The sequence below is a fragment of the Gossypium hirsutum genome, chromosome A04, assembly GCF_007990345.1.
Source record: "Gossypium hirsutum isolate 1008001.06 chromosome A04, Gossypium_hirsutum_v2.1, whole genome shotgun sequence".
NCBI lineage: Eukaryota > Viridiplantae > Streptophyta > Magnoliopsida > Malvales > Malvaceae > Gossypium > Gossypium hirsutum.
Window position 1 is genome coordinate 21,041,871 of NC_053427.1, and position 17,119 is coordinate 21,058,989.

The 17,119-nt window shown below is 30.5% G+C and overlaps 1 protein-coding gene across 1 annotated transcript; it reads right to left on the minus strand.

Annotated features, from left to right (window-relative positions):
* Nucleotides 1-6,974: 6,974 nt before the first annotated feature.
* LOC107948230 (serine/threonine-protein phosphatase PP2A-4 catalytic subunit) lies at nucleotides 6,975-11,835 on the minus strand. Its single transcript, XM_016882705.2, has 11 exons — nucleotides 11,314-11,835; nucleotides 10,794-10,850; nucleotides 10,582-10,665; nucleotides 10,090-10,161; nucleotides 9,353-9,424; nucleotides 9,123-9,163; nucleotides 8,758-8,824; nucleotides 7,980-8,171; nucleotides 7,790-7,879; nucleotides 7,582-7,689; nucleotides 6,975-7,438 (listed from the first exon to the last, which is right to left on the minus strand). Exons 1-11 carry the CDS (start codon nucleotides 11,404-11,406, stop codon nucleotides 7,373-7,375), a joined length of 942 nt encoding a protein of 313 aa, XP_016738194.1. The 5' UTR covers nucleotides 11,407-11,835; the 3' UTR covers nucleotides 6,975-7,372.
* Between the last annotated feature and the right edge of the window lie 5,284 nt (nucleotides 11,836-17,119).

A 17,119-nucleotide genomic window follows, 5' to 3' on the forward strand; every position in this document is an offset into this window, starting at 1 on the left:
AGTGGTGTGGATTTTAAAAATCACTAAAAATAGTAGGAATGGAATTAAATATTGAATAAATTATGTAATCGAATCTTGATGAATATACTTTCATATGGAAGAAACGAAATGATCATATGAGTCGTATTTTAGGAGATATTTAAGTTTTCGTGGAATAGGGCCAGAGCGATTTCTTGATCCCCTGATCTGACTTTGGAAATTCACTATAGATTAACCAGAGATAATTAGAGGTCATTCCATGTATGTATAGATTCCTTTTTGAGTCTAGTTTCGTTAGAAACAAATGGCATAAGTAATGAAGCCCTGCACAGGAAGATATATAAGTCGTAATGCATGAAGGTCAGAGCAGTCGAACCCTGAAACAGGGGAGATTTTAACTAATAAACTGTACTAATTGGCTTGACCAAAAATTATAGAAAGAAATTTGTAGATGGATATATGAGTCTTGTTTCAGGTAAAATTTACGAAACTGGTTTTCAAGTTTTGGAACTCAAGATATGATTTTTAAGGTAACAGTGACGCAGTTAGCCAGCTTGTCTGGAAATTTTTAAAATGGACTGTGAAAATAAATGAAATAAGTCCGTAAATACCTCGTGTTCGACTCCGGAAACGGTATCGGGTACGGGGTGTTACGTTTTAGGTTGCTGAAATTTTGAAGTACCAAGAACTCTATAATGGCTGATATTTTCGGTGGTGAAGAGAGGGAATTGAGAAAGATGATAGCTAGCTTTAGGTTTATTATTATTTTATCCTTTTTTTGTCACCTAACATTTGACCATCCCTTAATTTAAAGCTCCATGTCCAGCCACTAATATAATATTGGTCTATTTGCTCAATAAAGACTCTAATTTATGTCCCATAAATAGGACTTTTGCACTTTATTCGATTTAATCCTTTTTCGCAATTAAGCTCATAAACGCTAAAATTACTTAACCAAATTTTTCATGCACTGACATAAACATGCTATAACTCTAAAATAATGATAAAATACTTTCTCCATCTTTGGATTGGTGGTCTCAAAACCACTGTTCTGACTAAGCCCAAAATCGGGCTGTTACACACTTCCCTTGGCTAGCCACATATGGAGCAAAGTTTGAATGTTTCAAACTTTGCTAAATTTAGCTCGGGGCAAATCTTCAAAGGCACAAAAAATGGAGGGGTTTGAATAGGATTTTAAGGAAACTGAAGGGCTATTTTGAAATTAATTTAATCAGCTAAATAAGCTAATTGGGTCAACTTATTGGGTCAATTTCGAGCTGCAAATTTTCTTATTGGATCAGCCTTCAATGCCAAGTACACTAAGCCACTTTCTCCTTCAGGCTTTATATTAATTTTTAACCCAATTAGCTTGGATAAAAATTAAATATAAATTATATAAAATCATTTGGACCAACCTTGGCTGGAAAAATATTTAATCTTGCCCTTGGTTCACTTGATGTAAAAAATTCCCAATGGTTCAAGCTTTTCAAGGTGTCTACCGAGCCAATTTTCACCTTTTGTGCAAAATTGTCGAAAATAAACCAAATTTGTGAAAATTTATTATAAAAATAATTAAAATTAAATATGTTAATAATTTAAGTGAATATAATTAAAGTGTGAATTTTGACAAAATTTACTACAAAACTTCATGAATTAGAGCTCAAAATGTGCTGAAAAAGTCTATATATTTTTGTGTTTCCAATATACACAATAGATGAATACTTTAGCAGTTGAACTTAGTGGTGAAAAAGTCAAAGAAATGTGGGATAAGAGACTGACAGAAATATTATGTGATATTTGTATTAAAGAGATATTGAAAGGTAATAGATCTGGTACTCATTTCACAAAAGATGGATGGTTGAAAATAATGACCAACTTCGAGAAAGAAACAGGCAAGGCTTATTCACAAAGGCCACCTAAAAGTAGGTGAGATGCCTTGAAAAAAGAATGGAAAGCTTGGAAGAAACTTAAAGGCAGAGATACTAATCTAGGGTGGAATCCTATAAAAAGAATCTTTGATACATCAGATGATTGGCGGGAGAGTAAGCTAAAGGTATATTAATAATTCTCAATATTTTTGCTTTTTTCTTATTTATGAGGTTATTGATAATTTCTTATTAAACTAGTAACTTATATATAGGTTGTACCTGAAGCTCGAAAATTTAGAACACCGGGCATTGATCTTGAATTCAAAGGGAAGTTGGGCTAAATGTTCATGGAGGTAGTTGCAACCGGTGATAAAACATGTACACCTTCTTCTGGTACACTCTGTATTGAATTTTTTGAGGCTGTTGACAATGACATACCTGAAGAAAATGAGGAAGAAAATGTGAGAAATGATGTTCACATTTTAAATCATGTTCACATTGATGGAAATGATCAAAAAAGGAAAACACCTGAGATATCAACTTCACATTTTAAAACGGGAAGGAAGAAATCCTCAAAGCAAATTGGAGAGGATGCAAGATTGTCCCAGTCAAATAGAAAAATTATGCAATGTAGCTAACAATATGAGCCAAGCTACATCTAGTTTGACTCCTGTTATGGATCCATATGGTATTCCACAAGCAGTCAAAGTGTTTGATTGCATGTCAGAATAAGTTCCTAAAGCTAGTCCACTCTACTTTTTCTCACTGAAATTATTATTCAATAAGGACAAGTAAATTATGTTTTTATCAATTAATTCCAAGATTAGAGCTTTGTGGCTTAAGACGGAAATTGGGGATAGTTGAAAATTTTCTAGTCTTTTAAGGTCTAGAGATATCTACTATGTGACTAAACAACAATGTTAAACTAGTTTTATCAATAGTTGTTTATGTTTGGTTTTTGGATATTGAATTTATGTTCTACTTATTTATGTGTAATATAGTTTTATCAATAGTTGTTTATATTTGATTTTGGATATAAAATTTGTTTACAGGTGATGAGTATGGTTGACAATTCCAGCGGTGATGAAAGTGATGATGAAAGGGAAAAGAAAGGGATTTTACAATGCATGTAATGCTTTAACCAATTATTTGTTGTTGCATCGTCTTCTGTGTAATTATATTATGAGAAGTATATATTGAAGCAACTATGCATGGATGCAAAATAATCAAATGAGGCATGGATCCAAGAGATCCTTGACGGTTATGGATCACATTGTATGATTAATTTTAGGATGTCTAAAATTGTATTCACAAGTTTGTTGAGAGTTTTGGAGACAAGATACAATTTGCAAACTTCAAGACACGTATCTTCTCGTGAAATGTTAAGAATTTTTTTGTACATCTTGGGCACAGGTGAAAAATTTTCCCAATGTTGAGAAAGATTTCAAAGGTTTGGAGCAACAATAAATTGATACTTTGCGATTGTGCTTGAAAAAGTTTAAAGGATGATTATTGATCTAATTGCACCCGAAGATTTTTTTTTAGCTCAATACCCGAACAAATACGTAATAATTCTAGATATATGTCACATTTTAAGATTAAAACTTAATATTATATTATTATATTCTAATATTTTTTAATTAAAAATATGATGGGAGTAATATGATTATCTATTCAGGATTGCGTAGGTGCAATTGATGATACTTATATTGTGACTATTCTTCCACCAAATGAAAAAATTCTCTACATCGGAAGAAAATGTGTCCCGACTCAGAATGTTATGACAATGTGAGATTTTGATTTGTTTTACATTTCTTATGGCTGGATGGGAAGGACTGACACATGACACTAGAATATTTTTTGATGCAATTCGAGATTCAAAATACAAATTTTCACACCCACCAAATGATAAGATATTTCATTTATTTTTTTAAATAATAAATTATAAGTTCTTTAATTTATAATTTTTAAAAAATAAACAATTCTTGAATTAATTGTTTATCATATTATGACATGTAGGAAAATATTATCTTGTTGGTTCTAGATATCCTTAAATGAAGTGTTATATTGGACCATATAGAGGTCAGCGATATCACTTACATGACTTTCATAGAGGTAGACCAATATCTGGTAAAAAAGAGATATTCAATTATTCACATTCATCATTATGTAGTGTGATAGAAAGAAAAGCAAATGATGATTGCTGTTGCTACAATGGCTATATACAATTTTATTCGAAAACATATCGGTCGAAATAATACAGATTTTATGGAATACGAAAATATTAACAAGACATATGAGAATATTATTAATGCAGAAGATGTGCATGATGGAGAAAGTGATGATGGTAATGATGATAGTGGTGAATCAAACAACTCAAGTGGTTTTGAAATAGAATTAACAAGAGATGCTATAGCTTCTAGTTTAATGAATTTATTTTAAATTGTAAATGTTAATGTAAAATTTTTAATATTTTATATTTGGTATATAAATATTACCCTTTTTTGAAATTTTAATCCAAATACATGTAATATATTGTTTTCTATGTTATGTTAATATCTAATATGTATTATATATTCAAATTAAATTTTAAAATAAAATAATACAAATATATTAAAATTATTAATTAAAAATAAAAAATTAAAATAATACAACTGTCTTAACATCATTAATTTTCTCTTACCGCAGAAGTTGGGTTTAATTTTTTAAATTAAAGATAAACGAGGTAGGAGTCCAGATAAAAGAGGTCATGAGACTCAGCATGCTTCAGATTCATATTCCTTAATCGGTTAAACCATGAGCATTTGTCACGCATGCAGTGCGATACATGCTCCGGGAGCCGCGCCTCCTCTTCATGCTCATTCGTATTACCATAGCCATATTGATCTTCACCGTCATCCCGGCCTCACATGTTGCACATGGCATTTCAAAGAAAATTGATAGAAATTTATGATTGATTAGAAGGGAAAATGGATTTTGCAGTAAATATAAAGAAATTTGAGACATAGGTAGAGCGGGAGAAATTAGAAAATTTTCAAGCCAGTATTTATAATTAAAATGTAAACCTAATTTAGGCTATAATTAATCACGCAAATACAGAAATTCAAATTAATATTAAACTTATCATTTTATTTAAATTTATCACAAATATTTATTTTTTTAAAATTTTGTTTAAGTTATTATATATATATTGAATAGATAAGTTATGTAATTTAAAAAGTACTTTTAAGAAAATGTGATAATTTAAAAATAATTTAAACCAGTTGCTTAATTAAAATATACTAAATATATAAACTAAATAAATTAGTATATTGAAATATACTAAACAAATATTTATGTTTAATTTAAATTATAATAAATTAGTTAATTAAAATATATTAAAACAAAATTATTAGAGAAGTTTAAATCTAAATATGACCTCTAAGATAGTATGTGTTTAATAATTAAAATTTAAATTTAAATTCATTTAATATTAAAATAGTGTTTCAATTTAATATTATATTAAAACACACCTAATATATCTTAATTTACGAGTCATAATTGAGTTTATTAAAATATTATTAATATATGGATCAATGTATAAACTTAAATATATTAAAATATAGGCTCATATTATATTTTAAGTTTATGAATATTTTAATATACGGGATATATTAAGATTCAGTTAATATTTTAAACTATTTTTAATATTTAAATTAGTTATATTTTAATATAATTTTAAATATGAATTTATAGATACAATTTTATAATATATTTTAATTAATAAATATTAGATATAATATGTAGGTAATGCACGGGATGTTAATAAATATTTAAATTCATATTTAATGAAAAATATTAGATAAAAATAGAAATTAAATGCAAAAAGTGAGAGAGCCCCAGTTCTTGCATATATAACCTATGTACTTTTTTTTATATTATATATAGATTTATAGATGATGCCTAATGTGTCAATTTGGATGACGGTTCCATTATTTATAACGAATGTAAAAACTTATAAACTAATGGAAATATATTTTACTATTTATTATATTATTAAATTGTATTTTTATATAATAAAGTTTGTAATAATTTGAGTTATGCAATTAAGTTGAAGTTGGATTAAGTTATTCACAATAATTAATTTTTAATAATAGATAAAAGATATCAATACTAAATAATTAATTAACATTTAATTAGTGATCATATCGATATTAAATTCGATTTTTAAAATTAATTTTTTAACTAAATTACACTAATCACTTTAAAATGATTGTCAATTATTATTATAGCATTAAATCAATTAAAATTAAGATTAAACATTATAAATAACATTAAACAAAAATGAGTTAGAAGCATTAGATTAGCAATTCTTCAAAGAAAAGTAGAGATGGAAAAAATCAATGAGCTGATTTTCATTGATCATATGTTTATTTATTTAGTTGACTAATACTAAACTTATTTCAAGCCCAGGTTTTCCATTTACTTAAAATCAAACCATAATGACACTGGTTTAGTAACATTTTTCAATCAATCTTTTTAAAAAAATATTATTTGCGTGGTCTCACTCCAAATCAATTGCGATTAATTGTTTTAAAAAAGGAAATATTGGCATTCTTACTCCTTTCCCAACAGAAATTAGAATTAGTTTATTTTCGAGAGCAAGTTTGGCTCTTTCAACTTAAAAACTCAGTTTAGATGTATTTTCCAAGTTGAAAGAAAATTCAATTTTTAACAAATTGGAAATAAACTAGTAATTTTACAAGACCTAACCTATATCCTTCAAATTTCTACTACACCAGAATGTATGAGAATAACATGAAAATACATAAATATCTAAATTTATAGGTCAACCGAAGCACAGACCTTCACTCTAATGTTGGATCCCTCAACATTCCCTATCCCTCGTAAAAGACTTTAAATAAATTTATGATCAATAAAATATATACGGATACATTGCTACTCAGAAACCTACCCAACCTAAAACTAACAATAAAATTGACATCATGGAAGGGTTATTCTACCCCCATTCCCGTTCTTTCAACCCCAACAAATATTAAGGTTAGGTTATGGATACTTGGGGGGAAAGTAAAACAACCATTATTCATACACTACGGGGAGATGTGTCACCCTGTTAATAAAGACGGATTTCTCAGAAAGCAATAAACACATTACGTATTTAAGTTTTCCATCTCTGTACCAAGGTCAAAAAGATAGGATGACCCACCCCCAACAACAAAAAAAAGGAATCAGAATTAAAAAGAACTGCATAATGGATACAGTCCAATATTGCCCATCTTTTATCTGCTATGCAATCACTATGACAGAAAATCGAAGGGTAAGACAGATTAAAGGTCATCTTCATAGCTAGCATATACATGCTTTTGGTGCTCACCATATCAAAAAAAAAAAAAAAAGATATGTAAGAATGGCAGGCAGTAGATGCAACAGACATCTGCAAAGGATCCACAACTACCTGACTATGTAAGGGGAGAGGAGAGGAACAAAAGTTGAGTATCTTGAATAAGTTGTGGCATATAGCTGCTTCACAGGAAGTAATCCGGTGTTCTACGGGTAACATCAGGTTCACCTCTCCTTGGAGCTGGCTCAAACTGCAGCAAGATGAACTTAATGATTTTGCAAATACACGAAGAATCCAAGGAGTCAATTTCAAAGGTTAGCGTTGCTCCTTTTACATTTATTTGTGAACAAAAGTGCACGCAGAGATTGCAAAAGGTTAGAAAGAGAGAGAGACCTGGATGAATGTGTGACTCTTGCAATCGTCAACTTCCAATATAGAAGCCATGTTTCCACAGCGATAACAGTAATTAGGAGCACTGAATATAGTAACCACCTTTTGTTCCTGTCCCAATAAAATAATTCTGAATCAACAACCTGAAGCAATTTGCACAGAGCATACAAGAAAAAATAATAATAATTTAACTTTTGACAATCATATGTACATGTGCCCAGTTAAATCCATCCATAACCAGCTGATGAGCTCTAGCAATCAATTTTAAACTGTTCGTGTGATTAAATTGTTCAGATATATCCTGCAGAGAAGAATGCAAGATTTTGATTATAGAAAATAAAAATAGAAGGCAAAGGCAACCACAAAAGCGTTGAAGACTGGACACTCTGAACATAAGTTACCTGACCAAAAGTATATCCAGCACCACGTGGTGAAATACCCCAACCGCATCTATCATCTGGGTCAGACCACAATAAATCACACATGGGTCCTTCATGAGGAACCTCTTGAACACGATCAAAGTTTCTTATATTATCCAGGGTTTCAATTGAAGGGGACAATCCACCATGCAGACAAAATATTTCTGATTCCACCTAGAATGAAGATATCAGCACTACATTAGTGAACAGAAATACCAATATCATTTTAACTATCATCATCTCCACTTCAGCTCTAGCAAGTGCAGAGTTAACATGCAAACATTACAAAAGCCATATAAACCTTTAGACAGGTACAGACCATATAGCAATGAAGTTGGTTATATTGAGTTGACATTAATCATTAAACAATTAATCTTCTAATGCAGTGAATTATTTGTTAAAACTTTTAGCTGTCTTGAATCTAGCTTAAACATAAATACAAGAAACAGTCCTACATTCTGGAAAAATTGATGATATCATTTTGAAGGTTAGGAGCTAAGAGACTTTTAGTTTCTTAGAAATATCTCAAGATGCTTTGTAATGAGATTATAGCAAGCATAAATGCATAGGAAAGTCATTCAAACCCCCAAAATAAATAGGAATAACATTTTAAACTAAAATTATATAATACTAGAAAGACAACAATACAAGGTATACAGGACAAATAAAATAGAAGCCCATTTAAGCATAAACGTCAAATAACACCAAGACTAAAGCAATTACTTCAAATTAATATGCACCTTGCACTAGTTTTACTCACCAAAGCAGTTAATGGAAAATAGTCAAAAAGGTCTGTAAAGATCTTCCAAACATTAGCATTGCCATACCTATAAGTAAATCACCAGAAAAAGTATTGTCATTGATTTGCAAAAGGAAGAAGCAACTATATTGCCTCCACATATGCAATTTATTTTAAGAGTATTACCTCCAGATACTTAAATCTAGTATATCATACCACGTAAAGCAAATACAATACTACTTTTTTTCCTTAACTGGAAAAAAGAGTAATTTGAAGATATCATTGAAAAGAAAAATGATAAAGAATAAGAAGACATTTAGTAAAGCTAGTACACTGATGGCTCATAATACTACAGCCCTTTAAATGATGTTGTGTATTGAACTTACTTCCGAAGACATTCATCATAAAACCCATAAACTTGAGTGATCTGCCCAAAAAGGAAAGGCTCAAGAATTAGCTTAAAATTTCCTATGATAGTCGAGTTCATATCAAACTCTTTGCTAAGACTCAGATGTGCAAATTGCAAAAATATAACACCATAAAAAGCCAAACTTTTGCACATGTGCACTTGTTTGGACAAGGAATGAAGGCCTCGAAGAAAAGGTAAATTTCATACCTGGCGGCTTTCATGATTTCCTCTGAGAATGGTAATCCGCTGTGGATAACGAACTTTTAAAGCCACCAACAGCTGAAAGAAGAAAAAATCAGTATCATCTAAATAGAAAATTTGAAAGACTTAAGTTTGCTATTGATCTCTACTTACAAAGTTTATGCTAGCAAATGCAAAATTGTCTGTGAGTGTGATATAATATTCATCTTTATGAACAGAAAAAGTAACAGTACGCAACATCATTTAACTCCGGTGTTTTGAGAAATATCTAGCATGAAGTATACTATCATTGAAGTGGAAAGCAATGATAAACTGCTAAAAAAGAAGCTCCGCATCATATTCCTCCTGTACTACATCGAATTTAAAAGTCCTTCAAGATAGAGACCTAAAGTGATAGGAGATAGTGCAGTAACTATAGATCCAAAACTCCTATCCGAACAAAGATCTAATGATCCCACCCTCTCTTTACCCAGAATTATTGGCCCAACAACAACTGAAATCTTCAAAAAGGTAAAGGCATTTCAAATTCTTAGTGTTGAAGGCTTTTGAGTTTAAACCAAGGCAGGTGTTTTTCCTGGTCCTGATAGCAGGATGTGGTCAAATTCCATTCACACAACTAGCACTTAGAACCCTTAAAATTGTTATCTAAATATGTTATTTCTGCCTCTACTTTAGCAGAAGCAGAACACAAAATTTCATGACAAGGGCTGAAAAAGGAAATTCATAATTTAAGATGTACATACCGTAACGGTTTCAACAGAATAGTATCCACGATCCACATAATCTCCCATAAACAAATAGTTTGTATCAGGGCACTGCCAAGTAGGATAAAACACATTAAGGGATTCGCTCAAAGGAAAGACCAATCATGAAGCAAAATTGTGTAACAGACAGGGGAAAAGCATATAACTAGTTGAAAAGCGTCCTACAAATGCATGAATGACACTGGTAAAGCACAATCTAATGGCAAAAACAGGTAAAAGATTAAGTAGACAAATTTTATTAAAACAGAACACTTATGCATGAAAGTGCTGGACAGTGGAGACAAAAAGTTCACATGTCAATGCATGCAAAAGAGCATAAATTAAAAATATTCGCATTACAAATATGATCAATCAAGATACCTCTGGAGAGCTCCAACTTCAAAACATTGAGGTCTCAACTAATTATTTTACACATTCCCCGCTGAAACAGAACTGAATACAAAAATCAACAGTCAAAGTCAGAACAAGTACCTTCCCTCCAATTCGAAAAAGTTCTGCAAGATCATGAAACTGCCCATGGATGTCACCACAAATTGTCACCGGGCTTCTCACAGGCTGTTAAAACAAAAATCAATGCTTTCCCAGTTTACGGAGGAGCAATCTCAACATCTCCAAAATACGCCAATAAATAAACAAATATAGACATAGATGCCTGAAACACAAGCCAGACTAAGATAATAAACCTGGACATTGCTTTCTTTCATCAGTATTTCCTTTGCCTTATCACATAATGCTCTGACCTAAACAATACATTATGAGAAAAAAATAGTTATTAAAAGTTATATTCCACAACACAAGACAGACAAAGACAAGCTTCCATTGACCCAAATTAAAACAACACAAATAAGATGAAACGAAGAAAACTCCAGGAGCAACAAGTTTAAAATTTAAACCCACAACACTTATTCCGAGCAAATACCCCGAGTTATGTTGAAATTACCTATATCAAATAAAAATAAATCATTTTCTTTCCCTGCTTTAAAGAAGAAGAAAAAGAAGCTGCAGTTTTTGTTCATAACTCTGAATTGAAATTTAAACAGAAAAAAAAAGAGAGAATTAGCTATAAATATTGCAATAAACACTATTCACAAATCAGAGCCTACTCGATTATTCACAAATTTTAAAAAATATATTATTGGATTAATTCCTGGTAAATTTTGGCACTTTCTTGGAAACAAACAGATAGAGAAAAATTTAAGGTACCTGCTGCTCCGAAAGTGGCTTACACTGCATGAGCTGCGAGATCTGCTCATCGAGATCGGTGGTCAAGTCTGTTGGTGACGAATTGGCGCCCATGTTTAATTTTTCAGTTGGAAGACTCGAGCGTGGAAATCGTTATCCGGATCAGGGATAACCCTAACCCTATTTTGGATTGAGAATTTTCTTTTTTCTTTTTGTTTTAACTTTCTTTTTTTATCTCCTTTTCACTCTTTTCCTGGCTCTCTTGCTTCTATCACGAAGACGAAATGAAATGTAAGGGCGCGTGAACTGACACAGAGAGTGGAGCGTGAACAGTGTGAGTGTTATAAAGCCACGTCACACTACTAAACTGTTATAAAGCCACTTCACCACACGTTCCGGGGAGCGCTCCTCAGAATGAGATTTTCTTAAGCTCCCTTCAAATGCTAACGGGAAAAGAAAAGTATAAAGGGATATTATATTTTTAGTATCTAAATTTTGTTCCAATTTTCAAATTAGTATCTAAGTTCTTATTTTATCCAGATTGGTAATGGAATTTGGTTTATATCACATATTTAAATATATTTTCTTAATGCATTAAAATAAGATGACATGAAAAATAATATATAATAATAAATTTACTCTGTAATTAAAATTATTTAGGGTTGGAAATTAATTTTGTATATATTCAAATTTTGGTTACCAAAATTTACAAGGAAATTCCAAAATTTTTAAGGATTTACAAAAACTTCTAAGTCGTTACCAAAATTTCTAATAAATTATTGAAATTTCTAAAGTTACTCAAAAATTTCTAGGACTTTACCAAAATTTCTAATATGCCATATTTTTTTATCTCTTGGTATCTTGGCACATTAATGAATTTTATGCTTCTCCTCACAAGTCCCTTAGTGTTTTCCATTTTAAACATGTTTATATGAGTTTTCTTTGAGTATTTGTATATATTTTGTGATTGTAACACCTCGATACTTGACCCAATCATCGGGTCCAAGTTACAAGGTGCCACATTCGTTACCGGAGTAACTACGATAAAATGATATTTGATTTAAAATAATTAAAGATTCAAATATAAGTAAAACATATGTATAATACAATACGTAATCATTTTTGAATCTTATACGAGCTTTTGAAAGCTTTATTGTTAACCCGATATCGAATAGAATCAAATTGTACTATTTTCAAAATTTCAGGTTGATGTTGCAACTTCGGGGTACCTCTTCGCGACGAAACATACTGACTTGATCTCATCGTGATAATAAATGCTCTACATCACGACGTGACCGTCTACTTTAAAAAATGGCCAAAATGGCACCAACCTGTTTCACCTAATCATTCATTTCCATCAATACTAATTTTCATTTCAACCAAAATGTCATTTGAAACATACATTTCCAACATGTTTCATCATTAACATGATCATTTGTAATTTATAATCATTCAAGTTCATATTTGATAATCATGAACTTCAAAACATTACCAAATGGACATATACAATTGAGTATGAACACAAGTATTTCATCTTCTCATACAAAGCATTTATTTGCCTAGTTCATCAGTACAATCCAACCATTTAACCATTTCTAATTCATCATTCTAACTCCTAATGTGACTTGATCATATAATACACAAACCGACTCAGGATAGGTATATGACATATAACGAACAAAAGATATTTTACAAACATTGATGAGTCAGGGATTTCTGGCTGGATGCTAAAATCACTTTTCGGGACCTCGGGATGTACCTACACTTGTATGCGGAAAACAAATTATACACTGAGCGATAAAGCTCAGTGGTATTTCCATGATTCAAGACAAAGCAATACAAGTTTATACCAATTGCATACATCCAATTAAAATACCATTATCAAAAAATTCATATGAAAATCATGCTAATCCTCAATCCATAAAACAACATGTATATGCCACAAGATACCCCAATTATGTCATATGAACCAACTATATATATTACCTCAATTATTAAACTAGTTGACTATATCATACCAATATCATTAAAGTTCACAATTCTATCCAATTTAACATATCAATTAATATCGCATTTCATTTCTGAATCGAGTCAATTCAATCGTTATTTTTCCATATTGGTCCCCAGGCTTGTTTAACTGATTTACATAGTCTTTCACATACTATCAATAATCATATATTTCATATATGTACCTGTAGTACAATTTCATAACATTAGTTCATTTTGAGCATCATTAAACCAATTGAGTAATTTATATCCATTATTAACATGACTCAGACTCAGGCTCGAATGGATACATAGATCCCAACCAATACACCAATTTGGCACCCAGTGACTCATCGGAACACCTGAAGTAAATTGATTGTTCCTAACGCTCATCGGTATAATCGACGTAAAAGTTTTGCCTAACGCTCATCGGAATGTCTGAAGGAAAATGTGCCTAGCGCTCATCGACATATAGTCGCAATTACCTGTACTCAATCTATCTTATGGCACGCCAACTATATACGACTCTGCTCGAACAGTTAATAGGATAACCAATTTTTCGATCTTATCATATAACTCAATTCACATTCTATTTTTCTCAATTCAATATCAATTTCACTATTTCAACATATCATATAGCAAATTCAACCCAATTCCATGTCAAATAACATATTTCAATTAATTTATGTGAATTTCTATTCTATGCAATTTAGTCCACTATCTTGATATTCAATCCCAAACATATCAATTCCATTGAAATAATTGTTTTCAACTCACCTCAATGTCATATTATGCAATATATCACGAATATGCAATACTTAAGTTAATCTCGAATCATAGAAATACAAACCGAAAGCTTGTGTCAATCGTCGTCAACTCTGGCTTTTCCTTTCTCTTTTGACTGCCTTGCGTCGTCTTTAGCTACAAGTAATAATTAAACAATAACACAATATTAAATTCCATATCAAATCACGTTCAAATAAAAATTCAAACATATTTTACAGTTTACTCAATTTAGTCTCTAAACTTGGGACAATTATAACTTTCAATCTAAAGCTTTAGATTAAAATCTGATTTCACATTTACTCAGTAAATGTATTTTACTTTCTATTCCAACTAAAATTTTATAACAGAATTGCATTTTATTCAATTTGCTCCCTAATGTACAAAACTAACAATTAAGCTTTACAATTTAGTCCTTTTCATAAACTAGGCTTAATTTTTATCAATTTCAAGCCTAATTCTTTAAGAAATCAACAAAGAAGCAAAATTTGATAAAAACCAATCACCTCAAGAGTTTGGTGGCAGCTGTTGAGCTAATTAAATTCTATGAGGATTTGATCGAGAGGATTTATTTCGATCCATAACTGGGAAAATCAATGTTTGCTTCGAAAAGAAAGAACTAAAGGAAGATGTATAAAGAAATTTAGTGGAAGGTAGCAAATGATTTAGTTATGATAAATGATAGAAGTAATGAATAAAAGATTTAAAAGTACTGGCAATGTAGAATTGAGGAAAATATTGTGAGAAGAAAAATGTTGAGATCAGTACAGTGCAAGATAATATTGAGATTTGAGATACTCTGAAATAAAAATTAAAAGAAATGCGGTTACAAGAGAAAATGAGAAATTTTAGCTGAAGAAAGAAATTTATATAAGTTAGATATTTGTGAAAGGGGAAATTAAGAAAAAGATTTTTAAAGAAAATTTTGGATTGAAGTGTACAATATAAGTTTGAAGAGAATGTAGAATTAAAATAGAAGGAAGAAGTATGAAACTATGAAGATGATTGCAAGAAAATTTGGACAGAGTAAAGACCTTTGATCGAGTATGAGGAAAATAAACAAGAGAAGAGCTTTATGAGTAATATAATGTAAAATGGTATAAGAATTTGAAATATTTGAGACAAGGAATGAAAGAAGACCAATATTAGAGAAGAATAATAGTGTTTGCATAGTGTAAAGTGATAGTATATAAAGAGAAACATTTAATAAAATAGTGAGGATGACTTAAAGAAATTAAATTGAAAAGAGAATATGGATATAGAAATGCTTAATAGTGTACTCATAATAAAGGAAGAGTAGTGAAGTATTGCGAATAATCTAAAAGGGTACTGAAGATTCACAAGTAATGGAAAATGATTTCCAATGTTAGGTAAAATATATGTAAAGGACAAAATTAAAGTGAGGATACTTTGAAGCGAGCATGGTAAAGAAGTAGAAATTATTAAAGATTGAAAAGTTGCGAGATATTAATAAGAAGTATTGGCAAATGATCACAAGAAAGTGCATTACGAAGGTAGTGAGAAGAAATAAAATGATATAAGTGTTTAGAGATAGAAAAAGGTTTATAAGAAATTGGAAAGTGATGGATATTGTAAATGATTAGGGAAATAAGTTGCAAAGTTAGGAAAAGACAAGTATGTATTTGGTATTTGAGGTGATATGATAAAATAAATTGAGTGAGAAGTAAAATTGATAGTTGATATAATAGGACAAGTATACATTATATATTTAAGAATGGATTAAGTAAAGAAGAATAATAAGTGAATTAGAAGTAAGTAATGAAGAGTATATTCAAGTAAAAAAAGTTGTATGCTCACGATAAGAGTTTGAAGAATGACAAGAAATTTATAAGTCACTGATGAATTGAAAATATATGAAATCGTAAAGATGATTTCAAGGAAATGAGATTAGGAAATTTTGACTAAATGGAGAAAGAGAGTTAAGAAAAGGACATCATTATACGTGAGGTGCCAAAAATTTTACAAGGACTTCAGATATTTGTGATAAGATTGAATAGAAGAAGAGGAGTATCAAGGAAATGTAAAATAATGTTATGTGAATAGAAGTGTAGAACAAAAAATAATTGTAAAGATGATCAAATTAGAAAGAATTGAAGAATAAATAGATAATAAGATTCATGGTTAGGAAAATTATAGAAATTTTACGAAATTTATTTAAAGGGGGGAGAAATGTAATGTAATGCCCTGACGTTCTTATTTTTGTTATTGTAGGTATTTGACACAACCATGTATCTACTTCAGTGGTTAAGTGTTTTGGGTGTGTGTGAGACGTCCGAAGTTCAAGCTTTACCTTTAGCAATTTTTGTTATTTTTGGATCTGAGCCTTATTTCTGTTCAGTGGGCTTATTTTTAATTGTTTGTAAAACCATATTAGAATGAGCCTGCTGGTTTGAGTGGTAAGGGAGTTAGTGTAACGCCCCGTACTTGAGACCTTTGCCGGAGTCGAACACAAGGTGTTAACGGACTTAATTCATTACTTAAACAACTCATACAATTCATTTTAAAATTTCCAGACAAGCTGGCTAACTACATCACAGTCGCTTTAAAAATCATATCTCGAGTTCTGAAACTCGAAATCCAATTCCGTAAATTTTTCCTGAAACTAAACTCATATATCTATCTAGTAATTTTTTTCTAGAATTTTTGGTTTGGCCAATTAGTACAGTTTATTAGTTAAAGTCTCCCCTGTTTCAAGGTTCGACTACTCTGACCTCTGTGTATTACGAATCAAATATCTCCCTGTACAGAGTATCAATGACTATACCGTTTGTCTCTAATAAAACTAGACTCAATAATGAATCTTTACATATAAAGCATGACTTCTAATTATCTTTTTAAAATTTATGGTGAATTTCCAAAGTCAGAACAGGGGATCCAGAAATCGCTCTGGCCCTGTTTCAAAAAAATTTAAACATCTCATAAAATATAGCTCATATACCTGTTTCGCTTCTTCCATATGAAAATATACTCATCAAGCTTCGATTCCATAACTTATTCATTATTTAATTCCATTTATACTATTTTTAGTGATTTTTCA